General features: G+C 40.4%; 1 protein-coding gene across 1 annotated transcript in view; it reads left to right on the top strand.

Moving 5' to 3' along the window:
• Positions 1 to 24,344, top strand: part of CARKD (carbohydrate kinase domain containing) — a 46,851-nt gene extending 22,507 nt beyond the window's left edge. The window contains exons 6-10 of the mRNA XM_010086527.1: positions 11,671 to 11,721; positions 11,802 to 11,906; positions 12,252 to 12,372; positions 20,886 to 21,006; positions 23,923 to 24,344. Of these exons, the coding sequence (XP_010084829.1) occupies positions 11,671 to 11,721; positions 11,802 to 11,906; positions 12,252 to 12,372; positions 20,886 to 21,006; positions 23,923 to 24,073 (549 nt within the window). The 3' untranslated portion in view covers positions 24,074 to 24,344. The remainder of the gene's footprint in view (positions 1 to 11,670; positions 11,722 to 11,801; positions 11,907 to 12,251; positions 12,373 to 20,885; positions 21,007 to 23,922) is intronic.
• The last annotated feature ends 383 nt before the right edge of the window (positions 24,345 to 24,727 follow it).

Here is a 24,727-nt window from a genome sequence, read left to right on the forward strand (position 1 = left end):
GGACCAGGAGCTACAGCTTCAGCAAAATCTCCTAAAGAAAGCTTTTATTGTGTCCTAATAGCTATGCAGCTGGATCCCATGCAGATGTGGCAATACTAGTCTTGGCCTGGGTACACCCTCCCAACTCCAGAGCAAATAAGCAGTCCAAGCTATTTCTCTTCAAGAGAAAGGAAGAAAAACATGTTTCTGCTGCACTTCTTAGCTCTGGAGTACGCAGATTGAAGCATCTCTGCTCCCCATTCTACTTCAAACTCTCAAAATGCTGTTACTGCATCTGGTGTGGAACTTGGCAACCGCAACCAGCTTCCTTGTAGACAACATCAGGCCATCTGTTTTTCCTTTTTGGTGTCCATGATTGATTCTAGCCAGAGACGACAGTACCATTATCTCCCTGAGTTCACCTCAGCTGGTGTGTTACTGGTGATGCTTTAGATGCTTTAGACTGTTGAGAAAGAGTTTAGCTCCCATGTCGAAGGAAGGCCAATGTCCCTACGACTGTCCTCTGTCAATGCTTAGAAGCTGCATGTTTCCAAAGCTATTGAATGTTCTATTTTTTTTGCACAGCAGCAATATTATGTCCCTGTCATATCTACCCACCACAGCATTCTTCATTCAGCTGTTCCACAGATGTTTGCACTTCTGGTCTTGCTCTGATCTGATTTTTCTTGTAGCTTGAGTCTTGGAAGTAGGGAAATTCCCACCTGTACTGTCAAGAGCTGTTCCTCAGGTTTGTGAGAGAACCAAGTTCCTCTCCTGCCAGGTGATGAGTGCAGCTCCCGAGAGGACTTTGGAAAGAATATTATATTCCTTGCATAGCCCTCTGGGAGAGGAGGTGATGCTGCCTGCTCTCCAGGATGTTCTGCATTCTGCTGCTGCCTAGCAGTTAGGCAGTTACAGGCTTAGATATGTCCTTTATCCATTTCCAGCCTCTTGTCACGTCCTTTCACATATTCCTTCTGGCATGAATGTGATGTTCTTGTCAAATTTTCTGCTTCTGGGTTTGGTGAATCTGTAATGGCTACGTTACTGGCTTTGTGGTCCAATGGACTGATGTAGAATAGTTGTTGCTGTTGGGATCAGGTAGTGAAAAACATTCGTCCTTATGAAGAGCCCTGTCCTTAACGGAAGTAATATTTTGATGTTGGAATTGTCTTTGCTTGTCACTGAGTTCCTTGCCTCTCTCCCTGAAGTGGTAGCACCAAATCCTGGACTCTGCCACTCCAGTCTTGCCGTGTTCCATTTTGCAGCAGCAGAATTAGGTGGCTGTTTTCAGCAGAGCATGCTTGCTTCCATCCTGTAAAAGAGGTAATAGCAAGAATGGTTCAGTGTAACTCAGATAACGTGGTAAAATCAGCTTGGTTCTCAAACCACATACTTATTCCTCTTGCTCTGTTCTCAATTGTTTTAGCTCCAAGAAAATATCCTGAATACCAGCCTGGGTTCTTCTTTTGGCTGCGGCCCTGCCTACCTGCCATTTCAGCCCATTGCTGTTGTTTCTCTTCCTCCAGCCCCCTCACCCTGCAATGCCACCCTCAGCCACTCATTTGCCCTTTAAGATCTCTGCTATCTGTTGGGATATAAATTTCAGAAATCTCATTTTCCACCCCTAGTGACATCATCTTAAGGTTGTGTGAAGATGTCTTGGCTGGAGTTAACGTCTAGCAAAGGGTGGGAGAGGCTCAGGCCATTGTCATGGATCACCTCCATCGAGTGTCCCCAGAGAGAGACCTTTTGAATTTCTCTCAGATTGGTTCTCAGTTGCACCTTAACTGAGGTGTCAGCCTTTCTGTGTTTGTTTTTGGTTAGTTGGATTAATTTCCCCCTTTCAAGCCTCATGCCTTCAGGATTTAGGCAACACTTCACAGCCTTAATAAATTGTGAGAACAGGACCAGGTGCTTCAATGCACTATCTGCATTAGTTCTTGCAAGATCAAGAGAATGCAGAGCCACCTTTTGTTGTCATAGCGGTCTCTTAAAGCTAAGTCTGCCACTGTGGGACTTGAGAAGCATTTTCCTCTTGATACCTGAGCAGCCTCCCCGGTTTCTGTTTGTACCAAAGATAAGACACCTGAGAAGCCTGCCAGGCTAATGCTGCAATAGATGAGTAGTATTGTCTGTGGTACTGACCACCATGTACGAATGTGAACAATGATGTGAAAGATGTGTTGCTCTTTGGAATCACTGCTCATGTCGACTCAAGTTGGCAGAAGAATTATTTACCAGAAAATTATTCACTGTGTGTCACGTGCATTTGCTTCCTGTCCTGTATATACCCTCTGGAAGGTCCTCTGGAGGTTCTCACTGTGGGGATGAGGCAGTTCGTAGGGAACTGAAGTAGCAGCGAGGACACGCCACTTTCTGTTCTCAGCCCTCAGCTTGAAGGAGGTGATGTAGGTGGGATCTTGTGCCTGTGATATTGCAGAGACAGAAATCAGAGGGTGGGTATGTACATCTGCTGTGGGAATGTGTGTGTAAACTGTATTCCTCTCAGCCCTCACCCAATCCCCAATGTTGTTGCATATACCACAAGTAATATCCAGTGAAAAACTACTCTCTTACTAGCCAAGCCTGATTGCTTGAGTCTGATGAGAGTTAGAATTTGTGGACATATTCATGTAAGATGAGGCAGTTGCTGGGATAGGATGCAGTTCTTCTCTATGATGGTGGTACTGGTGCGAATAAAGCTTGGGAACACAAGCTCAAAGCAGAGAGATCATCTTGGTTGCACTAAGAGCTATTGCCGTTTGTGCTAAGAACAATTAGTATTCTGTGGCTTCCTCACAAATGTCTTGATTAGAAAACCAGTGTTTGAAAATATGCTAACAGGAGCTTAAATACAGGTTTATGCAGCTTGCAAGCAGAATTTATTTTCTAATATACGTTACAGACCTTGATGAAAGTCATTCACAGTGAAGTGGGATGTTTATTTGCTTTCTGTGTGTAGGCTTATATTGTTGTTTAATTTGATTTTGAGACTTAAAAGCATTTGTAAGCAGAACACTGGAATTGGATACCTTTTCAACTCTTTCTGAGCATCATTTAGCTAGAAACCCTAAAAATAAATTGTTGGTGATAAATCCAAAAGTTCATTTTAAGTTTGTGTTTATTTGTTTTATTTTAAGACAAAATGCCACCAGCTGACCATTAATATCTTATGCTAAATCTAACATGAACATAATCAACCATAAATTGGAAACCTTGAAGAGTTTGCTTTGTGAGTACAAATGCTCAGTGGATGAGACAGCATGAGAAAACTTTATTCTGGTTTAGATTTTTTTGCTTTGTATTGGAGTAAACAGGATTATTGCTTAAACTGGATTTGGATGTGTTTAGGGATAGAAGTGTATGAATGTAGCTTCTCAAGTGGTGTCTGATCATGAATTTGGAGGAGATAGCTAAAAAGGAGGGGTGCTCTGCTTTTTTGCATAACTAGGACAGTATTTGAGGCTTTTGCTTTGTTTTCTTGTGTTCCTTATGTTCAGACATAATGTTTGATTATGTCACTTCTTTACGAATGTAACATGATTGAGGCAGATATTAAGAAACTGTTAGCTGCAGCTTTCCTCCAAGATTGACAGCAAGTGATCTGCTTTGAATTCAGAGGGAATGTACAAGTGGATCTTTTTTTTTTTTTTTTTTGGATGTAGAATAGAACAGTTTTGATTAGCTGCTGTGTACAGCATCTTCAGCTTTCTTAGATGTAACAACAGCTTTTAACATTTCCCAAAGCACTTAATGAGCTTGATGATGTAGTGGGGTGCTCTTTGGAGTCCTTCTTACCCTCTGCCTGGCTTAGATGAAGTATTTTCCTGTGCACCTGAAAATCTGTTTTAGAGAACAGGACCTAGCATGTGGTACTACAGTTAAAAAACAAAAGACCCAGTTAAATTGAATGGAGATAAAGAAGCTATTTGTTTCAAAGAAAGAATATTTGTCTCTGTTATATGACTCTTCATTCAAGTAGTACCAGTGGTAGTCATTTCTTATGTGAGGTTTGAGAGCTTAGTGGGGTGATTAATGAGCTAGTGATTGTTATGCATACAGGAATATATGAAGTAAAACTCGGGCAATGAGGCTAGTTAAAGGTGATTTATATAAATCTTGTCCACAAAGAGACACTTTGATTGACATTGCTGAGTTTTGAAAGGAGGATGAGCTCTTGGATCAGTTTGTGGGAACTAATGAAAGCACGTTTCAGAGTTAACGGCATGTTTCCACCAATTAATAAACAGAAAGAACAAAACCGGTTACTGAAAATATGGTTGTAATGTGAAGAAAAACAGTGTAACTCCATTTTTTGCATTTTTCAAAACCTCCCGTATCAAATAGAATATATGGGGGGAAGATTCTCCCCACTGCCAACCCTGACTGTAGCCTTGAGCACAGTTTGTGCTTGGAATATTTGCCTACCTCTAGCTGTGCAAGATTACAGACTTCTGCTTGCCAAGCCCATTTTCCAAGCTTCTCCGACATAGAGCTGCATCCTGACCTCTATTGCAGCTGAATCCCTGCTAACTCTGCATTTATCCAGACTTGAAGCAAAGAACGCAGAAATGCTTCCTAGGGCTTTCAGTGCCTATTTGTAGGAATTGATTTGCAGTGTGTTGAGGTGGAACATATTTGTTCCTTCTGGGCACCTTGGGGAGGGGGGTATGCAGAAATGCTTCCAGCTGCAGCATTTACAGGAAATTTTTTTGCTATTTCGTCCCTTTATCTCTTTGTTCCAGACAAAACCATGGATTCAGGATTGTTGGATGAGAGCAGCATCCATACAGAAAGTACAAGTAATTAGGATCAGAAACTGCTGTTGACGTGCCACCTAGCTTTCAGAAGAGGGTTCTTTGTGAAAGGGGCTGCCACTCCTTTTTGATTATTTAAGGTTGTATGAGATGTAACTAGTGCCAAGTTATGCACATTTCGCATGCCTCTACCAAACCGGAGTATGTAATTACATACTTGGCATTTGCAGGTTGCAGTTGAGTGCACTTTCAGTGGGCTGAAGGCAAGGTTATACTGCTTCCTAAAATGTTTGGATGTCATCGTGGTCAATGCTGTCCATTATTACGGCATGCTGAAGCTTGAACTTCTTTTTGAGAACATGGGTAAGGAATTTTGCCAAGAGTAGGCCAAGACATGACTCTTGAAGGGACCTAGGAAATGCAGTTTTCATTGCAGCTGTTAGTAAAGGAAACTGCCTGCTGTATCTTTCCTGTGCAAGGTAGAAAGATGACAATGTGATGTATCCTTAATGAAATTTAATTACTGTTGCGGGATAGATGTTGCTTTATATATGCTACTATTGTGGTTTTTCTATTTATTTAATTAAAATTCAGTCTTTTATTAAAACCTGGCTCTAATTTCCTGATTCTTCCCTTTGCAAACACCAAATGCCAAAGTTATTGTGTAGCTAAACCAGTTCATAAGGAAAAACACAAGTAGTGATACAACTAATAATATATTGAAAGTCATTGCAGGCATTCTGCTGCGAATACACATCTAATTAAAAAAGCTGAAAAGTATCTCTGAGTCAGGTATGGGCAAAACTGTACGTAATTCTCTTTTACAAGGAGCCATGGAGAACCAGCTTGTATGCTGTTGTGTGCAGGCAGAGTAAATAGGACATGTGTGGTTTTGCTGGCTCATAGATGTAAGTGGAGAAGTCCAGACTGACTGTAGAGTTTTGCAAGAGGCTGTGGGTGCTCGCTATGAGTGCACCACCTGCTATGTGCTCCTGGTGCCTCGGGGTGGCCGCCCTATGAAGACTTACATGGCTGATTAAATATCTTTTGATGGTGTCTAGAACCTCCGTAGCAATTTATTTCTAACTCACGTGTTCCCCCCATTCCCCTCCTAGCTGTTTTTTGCAGCCAGTGTCTCAACTGGCTCGTCCTGGTACATTCCCTTTTTCCATAATAATTGTGGAAGTGTGCAAGAGTCCTGGATGTCCCTGTTAGTGCAGTGCAGATGAATCTTGTGTTTCACAGCACAGTTGCAGGCTATCAAATGGTTAAATTGTATCATGCTTTTCTGCATTACTGTGCCCTTTTTCGCAGTAGCCTGTCCATTTGTTCCTTCAAGCTGCTTCTTGGTGAGGTCCTTTCCAGCCTGAATGATTCTGATGTTGTGTGTATGTGTTGTTCTGGTGTCAGTGTGTTGGGGGTTTTGTGTTTTGGTTTTGGTTTGGAATTTTTTGTTGTTTTTTTGTTTTGTTTTCAAAAAAAAAAGATTGGAATTATTTTTTGGGAGTCTATTTTATAATTCCCATGTGAAAGTTGGGACAGAGAACACAGAGTTCTACTAAAATGAATGCATTGCATTTCAAGGAGTAGCTTTCATGATAAGAAAATAAGTGATTAAAACATACAAATTCTTTGTCCTTACTTTGTAAATTTTCACAATTACAGTAAAGCGTTACCTTTACCCAGATAGACCACTGGTTTCTACTGTGACGCAACTTCTTTTTCAGTTCTTACTGAGTAGGTTGCCTGCATACAAGTCCTGGATACCCCACCACAGAACAGGAAATCGTGTATTTCAAGAGTAGAGTGGGAGTAGATTCAGGTTAATTTTACCCCCTCTGGCTCTCCTCCCCTCAACCACCTCTACCAAAAATTGCAGTCACTGAAATATTATTTTGGGCGTTCCTAAATGTCAAGTATTTGGTGCCACTAACAAATGGTAACTGTGTGAGAGGTTGTCCCATGCAGCACCTTCATGGGAAGTGTGAATCCCAGGTCATTTCGTCTTTGGCTTAATTAGGGTAGAAACTTTAAACTTTGGTCTTCAGTTCTTCAGAGAGGAAGCTCTTGTTACAGATCTGCTCTAGCATGAGTTCTGCAGTCTTGTAATACAATTCATTATTGCTGATTTTAATCACAGCAGGCTGGAACCTATTTCCCGTTTCTCATTCGAATGTTGTGGGCTGTTTCAGAGAGTCACAATTATTTAGCTAACTCATACAAAGCAGAATATCTCTAGAAAGAGACTGCCCAAACCCCTGGTATTAGGACTCTCTACATGAAAGGCAAGGAGGCTGAAATTTGTGCCTGGCTGTGAATATATCAGAGGACGGATCCAAATTTCAGTCTTTGATATCTTAGCTAGCTGGTGCAGCCATAGATCATGAGGTTGCGCAATAGCAGCATGTTACTTTCTCCTACTTCTCATTGTCCTGTCTGGCTGTGGTTAGTGCCAAGGTTGCCCTGTGAGTCCAGTCCTTTATTTCTGGATCTTCTTGAGTGCTTAGGAATTGAGTGAAGGAAGTGCTCCTGCCTTGTTCTGCACCAAGCTGAACCACCTGTATTGTGGTATAATATATTCTGTGCACAGAAAGGTAGTCCACTGGGATATCTTGCAGTCAGAATCTCTGAAATCTTAATATTCAAAATGCTATTTGAAGGGAAGGGGTGATGTCTCGGGTTTGTCATTGATACCTATATGTGTTGCTGTTCACTTGTGTGACTGGTGTTTGGATTTGAGGTCTTGTCTTAGTAACATCTTAGTATTTTTAATTGGTAATGTTCTCTTCCAAATCCTTTCACATGTAACAATTATTTATATGGGACAAAACTGATCAGATGGTTCCTACTCCTACATAGAGTCCTATCAGAAACTGTTAAATAAGTTTTGGTGTGCAAATACAGTTAGTCTGAGCTGTATTAATTGTGCAATTAACAGTGAAGGTTCATCTGTATGCTACAAGTATTAAGTCCATGCCAAATATGGAGATACAGATTAAGCTGAAAATTAACTTTTGCTTCCAGGAACAAAATGCTCTGCATAGATAGCATTGCCATTATTGCTGTAAACACCTCTTATGCAATTTTTTTTTTTTAATACAGTATCTGCAGTAGTAGAGTGTTTAAAAGTGGGCTTCATCTCACCTAATTCTTGGTGTCTAAAAATAAAGCAGTAAAGTGTCTGTGATAGCTGAGGAGAGACAGGTATGTCTGTTGGTGATTCATCCCACCCTAAATACGGTGTCTAAGCTGTGTGGGATGAATTGCTCTCCAGTGGTGAGCCATTTGACCTTGAAATAGTAGCAGGTGAGATGAGTCCTGTCCACAATCAATAGGTAGCAGAAGTTCTCCAATGAATGTTGTGTCCTAATGCACATGTGCAGCCCAGAAAGCCAACCATGTCCTGGTCTGCATCAAAAGAAGTATGACCAGAAGGTTGAGGGAGGTGATTCTCCCCCTCTACTCTGCTCTTGAGAGACCCCACCTGGAGTACTGCATCCAGCTCTGGAGTCCTCAGCACAGGAAGGACATGGACCTGTTGGAGCGAGTCCAGAGGAAAGCCCTGAAGATGGTCAGAGGGCTGGGGCACCTCCCATATGAGGACAGGCTGAGAGAGTTGGGGTTGCCCAGCCTAGTGAAGTGAAGGTTCTGGTCAGACGTTATAGCAGCCTTCCAGTACCTGAACGGGGCCTACAGGAGAGATGGGGAGGCACTCTGCACCAGGGAGTGTAGCCACAGGACAATAGGTAATGACTTTAAGCTGAAAGAGGGTAGATTTAGATTGGATATTAGGAGGAAGTTTTTTCCTGTGAGGGTGGTTAGACACTGGAACAGGTTGCCCAGAGAAGCTGTGGATGCCCCATCCCTGGAGGTGTTCAAGGCCAGGCTGGATGAGGCTTTGAGCAACCTGGTCTAGTGGAGGGTGTCCCTGCCCGTGGCAGGGGGGTTGGAACTAGATGATCTTTAAAGTCCCTTCCAGCCCTAACCAGTCTGTGATTCTATGATTTCTTCTATCAGGTGGTTGTCCTACAAGGGTTCTCTTATCTCTGTTACCACTTTATTGCGGTTGCCAGTTTACCCCCTTTCTCCTCAGAACTTCCTCTCTGAAGTTCCTTGTCTGTCTCTAAGCAGTTTCTGTCTGGGTGTAAGGAAGGAAGAAGAAGGGAAAGTAATGAGGGTAGGTGTTTGTTAATCAAAAATGAGCTTTCTAAGTAAGACAAAGGGCTCTGTATCCCCTGATTATTTGGTTTATAAAGAGAGAAAGAAAAAGTAAAGATTACTCAGAATGTTAGATTAGAAACTGATACCTCAGAGACTCAGTAAACAATAAAAGTTGCTTGGCCAGTAGGTTTGACTCAGCAAGATGAAATTTCCCTTTAGAGCAGAGGTCAAATGTCTCAGGATTGTGGAGGATGCGCTGAAGAGGTGGGAACTCAGAATGTTATTAGGAAGAAATGCCTTATTTCTTTGGAGTGTACCAGTGAGCCAACCTTCCAGAAGCTTGTTTACCTGTACGTATACTTCTCATGCTTTGTAACTTACACAGTTTTTTCCTTAAACTTGCATTCTTTTGGTGGACAATGGATGTTCAGGATTCTTGATTTAGCCTGTTGTTAGGTACATAAATAGACAAAAATAGAAATTCTAACCAGTAGTCGAGATGAGAGTTATGAGGAAAAAATGAAAAGGGGCCCAACAGTAACAGCAATAGCCAAACCTTACCTGTTTCAGGAACAGAACTGTGGCAAAATTAGTTCACTGGATTGCTCATAATGAATTTTAAGAGAATAGTTTGGAAGGATAAGGACTTCAGAGATTTGAAGTCTTCCTTCAGACTTCCTTATGGAATCTGTTGGAGAAATATTTTTTGGTTTTAAAAAATGAAGTGACGTGAAAGACTGGCTTACTGAAGTTGATGTATTAGAATAAACTGGTGATTCATATTAGTGGGAAGTGGAGCAGTAATCATTTGAAGTGTACTGACGGAGTTTGGTGAAGCTACTAAGGTACAAAAATATTCTAATTAAAATCAGTTAGAAAATGAGGTTGCAGTAAATTGTATTTGTATCTTCAAAAATTGGGGGAGGATTATCTGAATGCTTTTTTACATAGTATCTAGCCAACCTCTGGGGCTCAGTGCCATATGATATCTAATCAGAAGAGCTTAGTATGGTTCAAAATGGGACTGTTGAATGTATAGCATTCATTTATACAGGAAAAAAAAAACCACCCATAAAGCTGGTTGCTAGATCCACAGCCTTATTTTATTATAACCAAGTGAGTCAAATTAAACATAATTGTTAATGAACTTAACACAGCAGGGGCAAAGCAGTGCAGCTCTTGTGAAGGAAAACTGAGCTGTGCACATCTGTACAGATTAACATTAATGAATAAAGAAATTACTCTGTCTCATAAATTTCTTAAAAGCTTTGAAAGTAAGGCGCTCTGGTTTTCAGTATGCCACAACTAATTCTAGGCATGTTTTAAGATTTCATCCTTGCACAGCTGTTAAACATACTGATTCATAAATCTGAATAATTTAGTAGTATCTGAATGATATGAGTTGTGTAAAACTTGTGATTGGTTCAAAATTATTTAAGTAGTTGAATATAAGAGAAGACTTGTGGCATTCCCTTGGCATCCCAAGGAGTGTGGGCACCTGGCAGCCTGACACACAGCCCAAGCAGAGACCTGTGTGTATGTCATGGAAAGGGTTTTATTCTATAGTAACTTCTAATGTAGCTGCAGCTGTGTGCTGAGACAAGTCCTTAGGCTTGGAGCAGTGGGTAGTGTTTCAGTCACATGCAAACAGTGCCCAAACAAACAAAAGTAGTGTTGAGTTGAAGCACACTGCTAAATTGTGGTCATCCATTTAAATATAGGAGGGAAAGATTTCTACTCTTATTGGAAAAATCAGAATTGGGTAGGGATGAGTTTGTGATGATACATGTATTTTCCATGATGAGTAATGTACAGGAAGCAAGGTAGGCGGTGTTTATTTTGACCACAATAAAAGAACAGAGGGATGTTCAATACTCTGAACATTAATTAAAAACTGCTTCCTTATTCCTTACATAATGTTTTGCTAATCTGTGGAGCTCGGTGCCATATGATAGCTAATATGAAGAGCTTAATAATGTTCAAAAATAATAGACTTTTGGATGGATGCCATCCTCTGTTATACAGGAAAAAGATAAACTCTTCAAGTTCAAAGACAAATTGGTAATGGCCAACGTTAAAAAAACTTGACTGTCAGCCATTGCTCATTAAAAAAGCTTGAGTATTGGTCGTTGCCACTACTGGGTTAGGAGAGAGAACGAGGGCAGACAGTCTGCTAGTATCTACTGCTTGCTGAAAAGAACACTTTTACAAATGGTTTGTTGTCTGGGCTGCCTTGGTTTTGCTTTGAAAGTATGCAGCCTCCAGTACCATGAGGGAAATGACGTCTTATGTGCTGCTTGTCTCAGGATGTTTGTTTGTACATAAACTCAAATACTGCAATGGGGCTATATTCAGAAAAGCAACTAAAATTAGTATTAGAGTTACTGGTAGATTTCTATCATGGCGATACTTGGATTTTTCTTTTTTTTAAATTGTAGATGTATGTTTATTATGTGTGACTTATGTTAGTATTGCATGCCTCCTACAGCAGGGAGAGTGAGTGAGATTGCTTACTTGTTTGCGTATCAACACCAAGGCATCAGTTATGGAAACCCTGCTGGCACTGCTTGTACTTGAACCAGGGAGAGAACAATGTAGCTGTAAAATTACCAGTTGATATGAAAATGTCCTACATACATTAGTTCGCAGAATGTAACAGACTTTTTCTATCTTTGTAAAAACAACTTATCAGATTTATTGCATCAATTTGTTTTGGATTTTATGAGATTTAAATTAGCAACCATCTTAAAGTTATCTGTATTTTTTGCAGGGTATTATAGAAAAATCAAAAGTGAAAGGAATTCCTATCATTATTGACGCTGTAAGTATTTTATTGATTCAGTCAGTGGTTTGACATTTAAGAATCTATTCAGTAAATGTTCTTCTTATTGCTTTTTGTAGGATGGACTGTGGCTCATTTCCCAGCAGCCTTCTCTTATTCAAGGCTACCAGCGAGCTATTCTTACTCCAAACTATATGGAGTTTAGTAGACTGTATGAAGCCATGGTGAGCTGTTTTCCTTTTTGATATTTAAGTACACACAAGTTTAGTCTTTTAGTCTTCCAAAAATCAAACAACTTATTACTGGCTTAAACATTATGTGCAGTTTATTATATGCAAGAGAAGCATTCTCTGTTTTTTTTATTTTGTGAGATAATGACCACAACACTGCATATTCTTAAACAGAGCTCTTCTTTAAAGGAGACCCTTACGCATTTTTTGGCACTGAAGTGGGTATAGAAAAAAATACCTGGAAAGACCACCCCCCATACATACACTGAAGTAGCATGTGTGAGAATATGTTGTTCTAGTAGTAAACTATGTACTGTGTATGGAATTCTTGTGTTGTAGCTTAGAGACCCTGTAGACAGTAGTGATCATCATGGATGTGTGTTAAGACTCAGCCAAGCCATGGGGAATTTGACAATTGTTCAAAAGGGAGAAAGAGATCTTATTTCAGATGGAGAGAAAGGTAAGTGGAGCCTTTTGCTTTTAGCAGTGTGGGGATTTTTGTTTTGTTTTGTTTGTTTTCAGTTGTAGTCCAATGGTTGGACTACATAGTAACTGGTTGACTGTATTCCCATGAAGATTGAAGGGGAGGGATGGCTATCTTTGCAGATCACCTTTAGATGATTTGTGTAGGTTGGTATTTTAAAAGAGTGCCACTTAATTTATTTTCTGAAAAAAAGTTGCTGATTTTGTTTCTCATTTAAATGGCTATAACTTACGTTGTACGTTACACAAGTATTGAGAAATCAATTTTTTAATCTTTGTGAACTACTTTAAAATCCTTGACTGAGATGGTCTATGTAAGTGCAGATGTCATTGCTAAATAAATGCAGAAGAATATTGTTGTTTCACCATATATTGATGTGTCTGAAAAATGAAGACGTCTTAAGGTTCATGAACTTCTCAGTTCCTTGATACTGGTTAGCATGGACGTATGACTTGCACATTAGCTCTGACAATTTAAAAAAAAACAAAACAAATTAACTCTAGATTGTCATTTCAACTTCTTAAAACAGTAACTTAATAATGTGGTTAAAGTATACTTAATAAAATTAGCTGCCTGTCTGATACTTTTTATACTGATCACTTACTGTGATCAGTGTAAAATAAATTCATGAGTGCCTTCATTGCATTTTGACTATGTGGTCTTATTTCACATACATAACAAGCAGCAGCGCTGCCTCTGATTAATTGAAATGCTAATCTCTGATAAATGTTTATGCTGCTTCAGAACCATTTCGTATATACAGTCAGTTTTGCATTATTTAGAGCCATGGGAGTCTTTTATAGCAGAGAAACAGATGTAATATGACAACTGGTTTGTGCAGAGCCATCTTCCGTATACCCCCATTAGTAAAGATACTGTAGCAGACTGTGAAGCAAGCCGGGATCTGGAAGCAGTATAGTTATGCTGGGACACTCAGTCTCCATTGTCTCTTGTCATAAAAACCAGGAAACAACTGAAACTTTCCAATTTCAATTTTTAATGTTCAGGTGTGGCACAAGTTTGATGTCTGTCTTGTGTGCTTTTGGGGCTTTTCATTGGTTTTTGTTTTTTTTCCCCACCTTGTTCTTTGTCTCTCTTGTGTTCCGATATTTTTTTTCATTTAGTTAGGTGGCTTTTTTGATTTGAAATAGAAACAGTTCTGTGCCTTTATAGCAGTTGTTTGATATCCAGCTACAGGCTGCTATCTTGTTCTTACCTTGTTTCTCACTGATGCTTTCTCTCTCCTGGAGTACAGACATCATAGGCAGCATTACTGAACTGTAAGAAAGCAGTTTTCAGGTTTAATACAGGTTATAATGTCAGTTACAAACACTGGTTTTAGGGTTTGTGTTGCCTGCAAGAAGGTTCCTGAGAATTTTGCAGAAACTATAGACTTCAGCTTCCTTTTAACAAGAGTGTTCTTTGGATCTGGGACTTAACTGTCGGTCAATTTTTTTAAAACTTCTCAAATGCAAAATTACATTGAGACAGGAGATTCTACTGTCTGCTCTGTGCCACAACACAGAACATGTTGTCATCTCACTGACCTTGAATTCTCTCCAGGTTTTTTGCTCTTAACTTCTGCTTTTTTCATCTGTCTGTTCTTTTGATCTGATGTCATTTTTTTTCAGCTGAGACAACATACATGATGATTCCAGTGTGAGGGAAATCCAGATCATTGGCTCAGTCCAGTGTCCTCTGAGCACAATCAAATATTATGAAAAAAGATCTGTGTACTCCTCTTGCCTTTTATTTTTCCTGTCATCATCCATTTATAGTGCTTAAGCTGTACTGGTTTTAAGGCATTTCTTGCTTGAGGTCATGTGCTTAGAGCACACGGATATGTTGGTTTCCATATATCACTTCTAAACTTTCTCATTTGGGAATATACTGCATGCAGACTTTCTGGGGAAAAAAAAAAATCTCAGTGCTCTCCAGGAAAACCAGAAATTGCAAACTTAGCATATGTAGCTTCAGTGTTCTGTGCTTGGCTGTTGTGGAAGGAAGACTTTCTGAGGATGCAGACTTTTGCAACAGGGAAATGCTGGCTTGGTGAACACTTTATAGTTCAGAGTGATTGTGGCGGTTATTTTCACAATACTTCTGTTCATGAGTCTGTAGGAAATTCAGTAGCCTATTTACTTCTGTTAGTTTAAGACAAAAACGTTGATTTGATAGTGAGCTGGAAGTACAGGTGTTGGTGAAGGATTACGGTCAGCAGATAGCTCTGTAATCTAAGCAGACAGGCACAATAAATTCTGATTGGAAGCTGAAGATTGATAAGTTCAGATTAAAAGGCAGATTTTATTAACAGACAAAGAAATTACCTATGGCAATAACATACCTAGAACTTTGGTAGATTCCCACACTGTGAGGTACCTAGACTCCTTCGATGTTTGTTTTTACAGATCAGAATAGATGATACGCATAGTTTCTTGCAGCCTTAAAAATCAGTACTGAATCATGTACATGGCCTCTCTGAAATTCATAGTCATCCTACACTCTAAAATTTGCCTCCATTTCAGTTATGAGCTGCCAACTGCCCTGTAAACATAATCGCCAAGATTTTAAATTAAGTTTTATATACTGTTTTTCTCTTTCCTTTTGCAATTTCACATTATAGCTTGGTCTACAGTTGTTGCTTCCCTGCTCTACAAAGATGAGTTTCACCATGCTCTTGGTAGGTGATATCAGTGCCATCACTGACCAGGGTAGGAATGAGTACTCAGCCTGTGGGTAAAAGGTAAGTCAGCTTTTATTCACTATGGCACAGCTCTCTAAGGTTTTATTTTTACTATTCTTTGGAGAACTGGTCAGTAGTAAAGTGTGGTTATACCAGTCTTAGTTCCTAACATGTTTAAAATTTGGTTAGGTCCTTGAAGTAGAGGATTTGGATTTTTGTTTTTAAATGCTATAATGAGTTGTTCTGTATTTTCCCCAGTACCTGTGTTTGCCCTCCCTTCCAAAAGGCAGACTTTATGGGTAACCAGCCTGCTGCTGCCTGTGACTACTTTTACCTGGAGCCGGTAGCCAAACATAGTTTATCTCCAGTTGCCCAGCTGCAGCTGTGGTCAAGAGAAGCAGAGAAACATGTGAGAGGGATTACTGAGTACTGAATATGGGGTAAAAAGCCAGCTCGTGCCAGAAATCCCCAAGCAGTACTTCTAATTTCTGTCATTTGTTCCCTGGAGAGCAGGAAAGGAAGCTATTTAGTGCTGGTTAGTCCCTATCTCACTTGGCTAAAAGCTCTTATGGTGTCCAACTGCCCAGCAAATTTTGCCAAGATTTTAACCAAGAGGCAGTACCTTAATCTCCACTCCTGCTTCTGCAGAGTGAGCAAAACAGGGAGGTCATGGTACCTGTCCACTGTGCCACTATGCTCTCCATTGCATGCACAGCTCAGCGTGCTGTCTCCCTGGCACTGCTCATCTGTCATCATATCTGTCCTCTGGCTCCTGCACCTATCCAAGAAAAGTAATGTGAAATTTGGATTATTTTCTTTTAACTTAAATTGCCTGGTGTTTCACACTCAAGGACCTATCTGAGTTTTAAAAGTGTGATGAGGGAATATAAAAGTATAAGCACCCTTTATATAAAAGCCAACTTACATTTTCCACATCAGTTGAGTGATTTATCATGGAATCATAGAATGGTTTGGGTTGGAAGGAACCTTAAAGGTCATCTGGTTCTCCAGCCCAAGTCATCAATAATAGTTTCCCTGTCTGTATGCACTCTGGGACATATTTGTGGGAGTCCACAGTCTCCAGCTTTGTGCTTTTGTGAACTAACTTGCAAAAGGAAAAAGATAAATTTCTTACTAGTACGAATATCTGCCAGGTCAGAGGTGTATATTGGTGAAAGATTTTATTCAAGATCTCATAATGGTCTAAACCTGAATCTTGCATTTGATGGAGCAAAATGGTCCTTGATAGCTACATGATTTTGCATAGAAAATGGAAATCTTAAGCCTTTTGATTAAAGTAGAGTATTTGTTGTTCTGTGAGGTAGCTGAGGGTAGCTGACCTAATCTAGTTGGATCATATCAGAAGTCAGAATGGTCATGCCTTTCATGCACAGATCCCTGAGCACATTAGGATAAATGTAATACTCCTGCTTTGTAAGAGAAGAAAAAGTGCAGAGAACATGTTCAGGACATGTGAGATTCATGAATTAAATTTTAATCTCCAGGCTGTCTTCTGGTCTGCAGGCTCAGTAAATGCAATGTTTCACATAGGCTCTTTATCGTCATCAGTATTACGTATTTAGCTGTTAGGTGTCTCATATTTCACATTCTGTGTTCTAAACAAAAACGTCAAAAATTAATCCCTGATTTGTATTGGATTTTTTTTCACTACTATGCAGGTTGCGAATCAAGAACACACAGACATGGATTGCTTTTTACACTACATGGGCCTTTGGTTTTCTAACTGTAATGCATCTAGGAGCTAGTGTTGTAAGCACGGCTGCCTGTGTACAACCTTATCAAAATTCATGCTTCCCAGTTAACTTGTAGTGCTTGATGTCAGCAAAACTACTAGATCATATTCTTTCCTTCAAAGAGAGGACAGCTATTTTCAGTTACATAAGCCTGTTCTTTTAATTAAGCATACAATACCCGTAAATGGGTCATTCTTCTTGGCTTTGATCTGCCAGCAGCACAGTTTGGGCTGGGCGTTCTTTCAGCCTAAAACTTGCTGGCAATGGTACAGTTCAGTGTGACACCATGGTCTGAATGCTTCCCCAAATGCTAATGTTTATCTTATCTTCAAGGAGTGCTGAAAAGGGAATGATGGTAACTTATTTTACAACCTGAAATATATTAGATATAGAGCTACTAAATGACTCAGCCATAGTTACCCAGGAAGTCTGGGGCAGAATTTTTAATTGTGTGGAGCCTAAACCTCTTGAATTTCTACTTTCCAGTATTCTGTCAGTATGACAACCTTTGTTTTTTTGTTTCTGTTGCACTCATATTTTAGTACAAATTATTTCCATTAACTTAGGTAGGGAAGAAATGAGGGTGACTGTATGTGAGGGTCGTGTTGTATTTGCTGCGTACAGCTCTGGCAATATTTATGTGCTGTTTAATTGCTGAGATTATGTTGAAACTGTTGAATAGGGTTGTGATTGTTCTGACTCTAGCAGATTTCCTTGCCATACTTCACTCAGCAATTTCTTCAGTGATGACATCTTTGTTTCATCTAGCCTTTTCTTAGGATAGTATATGTATGCTCCATGAGTAAGTGCCAGGGACCTGGTGGTTTTGTTGTGTTTTGGTTGGTTTTTTTTTCCCCAGAAAGTTACTTAGCATAAATCAGTTTTCATTAAAAGACTGTCTATTAATTATACTGAGGTAAATGTTGGGTTTTTTTGTTGTTGTTTTTTGATTCATTACCCTGGGAAATAATGACATCAGATTTGGTTGCCCAGACCTATTAAGAAACAAAACAAGACACTCTGCCCCAGCAGCCCATTTGACTGACATTAGTTGTGTGTTTTTATCTCTTAAGGTCTGTCAGTTGAACTGTAGATGAATCTCTCCATTACTTTGATTGGGACAGGTGTCAGACTAATTGACCTTAAGTAGCCCCAGTTGCTGCCTTTCAGCATTGACACGTTGTGGTGATTTCAGTCTTTGCAGTTTCCCTGTTGTCCAGCATCCAGTTGTCTTGGTCTCCTCAGCTGCTCCAAGAACCATGTTTTCTAGGCTTTCTGATGTACCTGTTCATCCCCAGTTGAACGTGGTATAGCCTCACTGAGCAATGGACCAGAATATACTCCATCCTCTATAAATACATCATTCTGCATCTCTCCAGGGAATAGGACTGCCCGCCTTCTCGGCATCTTTGCTGACTATTCAGTCATGTCCATCTAATCTAGGTCTTGCAACATTGCCACTGGTTGTCACTGCTCAGTGCAGCATACAAGAATGTCACCCCTGTGGTCCTTAGCAAACTGCTTGAGCTGTCTTCAGCAGTGGGTCACAGACATTTGGTGGGGGATGTTGGATTGGGGGAGTGGGAAGAGAGCAGTTTTATTTTTGTTCTTCTAGGAGAAGGCTGGGAAAAGCACCAGGAAGACTTTGTCCTTTGTGGATTTGGCAGTAGTGTGGGATTCCTTCTTCTATTTTAAAGCTCTTAACAGTGACTGTAGTTCAGGAGTTTTTCATTCCTTTTCCCATTGCCTGTTGTAATGTTCATCATCCTTCTATTTTGAGATGTTCTTTGAGGAACTGAGCATCTGTGCAAGAATTACCCAAACATTATACCTTTCCCCCCTTGTTCAAGTGAATTTCCTGTTGTTCTGTTTCTTTGAAGGTATTGCATGGATTTGTTTTCCAGCATCTCTGTGCAGAGTACAGAGGTCTGCTTTTGTTGTTGCCTGTGAGGTAGTCTGCACATATTTGAGACTTATTTTTAAAAAACACAAACAAAAGACCACTTTTTTTTCATAGCAGGGTATTATAATTGGCCTAGTTTGAGGAGATCTTGCTTTCCTGTAGAACTCAAAACTGACTGGAAGGTTGCGGGGCTACAGAGCAGTGGCAGATGGTGACATACAGCTAATAAGCAGGGGCTTGTGCTCAGCTGTCAGTCAGAAAGCCCCAAAGCTTTTGAACAGAGGATTTCCATCCTGCCTCCTGCCAGGAGTTCAAGCCCTCAAAGTGAAAATCCTGTGAGATACCATCTTCAAAGTAGCAGAATGAGAGGTAATTTCTCCAAAGCACTGTATTTAAAAAAACCCCAAAAAACCCACAACAAAAAACACACAAAAAAACCAAAACAAAAAAAGGCACGCCACCTTAAAGGGCGTACCTTCTTCAAATAGCTAACTTAGAAGAGCTTTACACTTGTGAAATTTGACATTAACTACTACTCACTGAGAAGCACATCCAGAATCTTAATTTGGGATGGAGGGGGGGAGGGGAGAAGAGCTACTGGGAAAATTAACTGCTGGCAAAGCTGCAGCAGTGTCTGCTGTGTTCATGGTGACTAATGAGTCTTTGCCCTCTCAGGGGCAGCAAAAATGCACAACTGCTTGGCCTCACGAGCCCAGCAATTACTGCTGGAAGAATCAGTAGGAAATGGAAGTGAAGTACAATTCTTGCTGCACCGAGTAACAAAAAGCAGAAATGAACTATGTTAATGAACTGGAAAGGGTTTACTTGCATTAAGCAGGTTTTTACCACTTGCTGTTTAAGATTTACCTCCAAGTCCTTCAGTTTTGTGCAGATTTTTACCATTACTTTGTACGAGAAAAAATACTTTTAAAAATAGAGATAGTACTCTCTCTAAAATAGCTGGGCTGCTCTGTTCATACACCTTGGAGAAACCCAGCCCGGGTGACTTGAGAAAATTGAGGTAAGAGCTGTTGTCCAAGCAGTGTCTTGTCTTACACTTCGCTTGTGTGCCTGGCATGCTCAGGAACACACAAATGGTTTGTCTGTGTAGTCCTGAACCTGAGCAGCTCCACAGTAGCTGACTGGAGATGCTAAAGATCATTCCTTGGCCACCAATGATTCTGCCAGCTGTCCTGTTCTCCTAGGAGAGGAAAATAAATTTCTCCTGTTTTTTGTTTTTTTTTGTTTGTTTTTTTTTTTTTCAGAGCCTAGCAAGAAGGAAAGCTAAGGATAGATACATACCCACAAGAGAGTTTGGAGAAGGGCAGCAGAATTGGTGCTGTTTTCTTTTTGTGTGCATCATATATCTTTCAAGCTTCCTGCTTGGGCTTGTTGAGAGTGGAGGAGGAGTTAAATTTAGTGAAACCATTTACATATTCTTCATAGTTAAAGCTCCACAAAGAGATAAGTTTGGCCAAGGTCCTTTGTATATTTAAAATAGAAATATAACATCTGATATTCTGACAGAGCCTACCCACAGTGACACTGCTGACGGAAACTTAGACGGATGCTGAGGACACTGATTGGCAGGAAAAGAAATCTCTCTTTGCATATGATTTTTACAAAGCCTAAGGAAAAGGCTGTTTTTAATAAAATATCATTCTGATGGGCACGGCAAAAGATTTGAGGTTTTAGTTCTATTTTGCATTTGCTGTCTGTAAAACACCTTGGTTTATGTTTGTAAACTATGAAGGTCAGAGGCTCTGGAGAGCCGCATTTGTGCAATGGCTTTGTGGAGTGGCCTGATCCATTTTGGTGGTTGGCCATTGTGGCAGCATCAGTTCACACGAATCACTAAATTCATTAGTGACTGAATCTTCTGCGCAGGCTGAGTGAAGTGGAGAAAGTAAAGTGTATACGGTGTGCAATGTTATTCATAACAGAATGAAAGTAATTTGAAACTTATCTTTTAAATGTTAATGCATTTAATTTAATCTTTTTGGTTTTTTTAAGAATAATGCCTTTCAGCATATGCTGCTGCCTGTGGTTAATCTCTATGTGCCTCAGAGGTTAACCCGCACAGCTACGGTGATATTGCAGACAGAAGAAAAAACGCACATGACTTTGTTTTGGTTTTGTCTGTTCATAGTACTTGTATGCAGTCATGAAGGAAGCAGCCGGAGATGTGGTGGCCAGGGGGACCTCCTTTCTGGTTCTCTTGGAGTCTTAGCACACTGGGCATTTCTTGCTGGAGCAGAAAAAACAAATGGGTATGAAAATTTATAATTTCTTCATACTTATGAATCTGTGTTCTCCTAACGTAACTGTTGTAGGCCTGCTATAGAAATTTCCAAATGAGATTTGAGTCACTGAGACTAAGGTATCCATGTACTTTCAAAAAAGCAAAGGTGTTCTAGAGCAGTCTACATAATAGCTACAATTTTAGTATGACAAACTCTTCAGTAATCTGACATCTCCCAAGTTTGAGGCAAAACAAGAGTGTTAACCTGGATCAGTTCCCAAGGACATTTATGTATGGGGTACGTGTTTTCAAAATAATTGAACACAGGCAGAAAGGATGAGGAATAAATAAGTGGTAGTCACTGTCAGTAACATCTCTGTAATTCAAAAACCGTGTCATTTAGCTTTGTTTTTGTAATTTGGGTAATCCTCTTGCATTGTATGAAAATAATTTAGTGGGACAGGTAAGTGAAACTTGCAAATAAAACACAATTTCAAGGAAGGTAACCATTTTAAGGCCAAGTGGCAGTCCAGTCATGCACTTGCTCATTGGCTTTTTTGTTAGATTATGTCAATTCCTGTCCGACTAGTTGATGCATATAGTCATGTAGTCTTTCTGTGAAAGTAGCTGCTTTAAAGTTGAAAGGAAGCCTAACACACGCAGTAAGGAAATAACAGTCCCTCTTGCCAGTAAGTAATGAGCTATTGAAGCTTTAGGAATGGAGATCTTTTGTAGTCTTTTGGATGCTACAAGCAGATGCACACAGTTAGACATCCATGGGAGTTAACTAGTCTGCGCTTGTGTTACTGGGAGAGCATAGTCCCCGCAAGGAATGAGGGACCAGTTGAACCAGACTTTAGAATTCTGAAATCTAACACAGTCAGAATGAAAAACAAAACCAAGATTGTTTGTGTATCTGAAGTTGCAGCTGCCACTAAAGGAGTAATTTTGCTTTACTAATTAATGTACTGCTTTACTTTTAAAAGGGTGACTTTATTTTTGCATGGTGTACAGCAGTTCAGTGTTAAATGGTTGGAGAGATTAGCAAACACAGCATGTGGTCTCAGCCTCTGCTGACTTGGGCTCCTTTGGCTTTTCCAGACAGCTTGCTCAGAAACTCCTTTATTTTACAGATGAAGGAAAAGCAGGAGAGTAAAACTGGCATCAGCAATACATTGTGTCTCCTGTGGTGGTGTTAAGGTGACCCTTCTCAAACAGCTGCTGTACCAATCCTGTGTAGCTCGTGTGTTTCAGAAAAAAAGGAGTTTTTTGGGTTCAGTGAATGGGGGCATCAGCTTGTAGATTTCCTGCACTGCAGGCAGTCCAGCCAGTCCTTTCATACTTGTGCCTGGCTCTGTTGTTTCAAAACAGGTCTGGGCAGAGCAGGATTTTGAAATATTAAGATTGCACTGGCTTTCAGGGGTTAATGGTATAGTAGATAGCATCCTGCCTATTTAACAGGAAAATCCTAAGGTGGTTATCTTTGGAGTATGGTGTATATTGAACTGGGTATGTGGTAACCTTAGAAATAGGTGCTTTAACTGACTTGAGCCCAAAAGCCTGTGCATGGCTCTTTCTTTTTTTTTAGAGCAGTATTTGGGCATCCAGGATTGACTGTCAAGGTGGCTTAAATACTCCCTCCTGCTCCTTGATGAGCGTATAAAGTTGCTGTTTTCAAGGAAAAGATACTCGGAGCTCTGCTGTAACACCTAATTGTAAACTCACTTTCTGCTTTGCCTTTGTTGTGTATTATGGTCCTTCCCAAAACTCTTACTTGGCAAAGTCAGTAGGTCTTAGAGACTTATGGGCAGCTATGTCCTGGCCATGGCTGAGCTTTGTGAGGTTTTTAACCAGTCAGCAACTGGAGTCCACTGCTGGCTGCTAAATTATTCTGTGGTGGTTTTCCTTTGCTCTGGTGGTATGAGGCAGCAGAAGTGGCTCCTGTGGCCCAGTTTGTGAGAATCATAGAATGGTTTGGGTTGGAAGGGACCTTCAAGATCATCTAGTTCCAACCCCCCTGCCATGGGCAGGGACACCCTCCACTAGACCAGGTTGCTCAAAGCCTCATCCAGCCTGGCCTTGAACACCTCCAGGGATGGGGCATCCACAGCTTCTCTGGGCAACCTGTTCCAGTGCCTCACCACCCTCACAGGAAAAAACTTCCTCCTAATATCCAATCTAAATCTACCCTCTTTCAGTTCAAAGCTATTACCTATTGTCCTGTGACTACACTCCCAGATGAAGAGTCCCTCCCCATCTCCCCTGTAGCCCCCTTCAGGTACTGGAAGGCTGCTATAAGGTCTCCCTGGAGCCTTCTCTTCTCCAGGCTGAACAACCCTAACTCTCTCAGCCTGCCCTTGTATGGGAGGTGCTCCAGCCCTCTGACCATCTTTGTGGCTCTCCTCTGGACCTGCTCCAACAGGTCCATGGCTGTCTTAGGTTGGGGGCCCCAGAGCTGGATGCAGTACTCCAGGTGGGGTCTCTTGAGAGCAGGTCTCCTGTCAGCATCTCCATGTCCTTCCCCCAGCCCCTGCAATACAAAACTAAACTGAGTTACCTAGCAAATGGGGAGGAGAGGAAGGTAAAAGGCTGTCAGGTAAGACTTAAGTCTTCTTCTGAAGGAAAGGATGAAGTTTCACATAGGTAAAACTAGACATGGAACCATGGAACACCACCTTACCCACTTTTTTAGCATGATTTCCATCCTTTCAGCCCTGGTGGTGTTTCTCTCTGTCACATGCTGTGCCATAGGAAGGGAAGTAGTTGTTAAAACTTCAGCCAACTCTGCAATGCAAGAGTCTGAGAAACACAAATGTTTGCTTAAGAGGCCTTCCCAACAATGCTGACAAACATCTGTGGGTACAAAGACTATATCCACCACCTTATGAATTACACAAGAGTGTTCAGATTGTGTTTATAATGTTGTGTTTTCTTTTCCTTTTAGTCAAAATCCCTTTCTAGTGGCTGCATTTGGAGCTTGTTCTCTCACAAGGCAGTCTAACCACCAAGCCTTTCAAAAATTTGGACGTTCAATGACTGCCTCTGACATGGTTTCAGAAGTTGGAACAGCTTTTAACAAACTTTTTGAAACCTGAAGCCAAAGCAGCAGAGAAGAAGAAAAGGAAGAACAATGACTGCAAGAGTAATTACCTTTACTGTAGAATTTACATAAGTAATGCACCCTTTCAAGTGCTGTAGCAGCCTTGGTATGCTAGGTAGATTTTTTTTTTATTATTATTATTTTTAAGAATAGGAAAATATGATTAATGTAGATATTTTTTAAGGGTTTGGTATATGAAAATGTTTTGGCTGAAATAAGCTGTAGTTGCAGATCTGTTATAATATAATAAAACTAAACTGAAATTATTCCTCTGTTCTTTTTGATAGTTATTGAGCAATAACTAAAGTGTGAACAGCAAAAAAAAAAAAAAAAAGGCACTTGATACTTAGATAAAATTCTTCCACCAGCTCAACTGAATCTTGGATTGTACCAAGGCTGTCATGCTTTCATTCTTAGACCCTCTGTCTAGAATTAGCTATTGCACTTCATTTTTTTGCCATGCTACTATATTAAGAAGCAAAAAGTAAGCCTCTTTGGAAAGGGAATGCATGAGAGTTGCTGTAGATTTTGAATTTAATTAGTTGCCTTTTCCCATTCCCGGTCCCAGAGGCAGCATTCATTTCAACACTACCCCCTTCCTGCAATGTCTTGGTATTTTTGGAAAAGATTCCCCCATCAGAGAATAAGG

This window comes from Pterocles gutturalis, unplaced genomic scaffold (genome assembly GCF_000699245.1).
Source record: "Pterocles gutturalis isolate BGI_N339 unplaced genomic scaffold, ASM69924v1 scaffold5796, whole genome shotgun sequence".
Lineage (NCBI taxonomy): Eukaryota > Metazoa > Chordata > Aves > Pterocliformes > Pteroclidae > Pterocles > Pterocles gutturalis.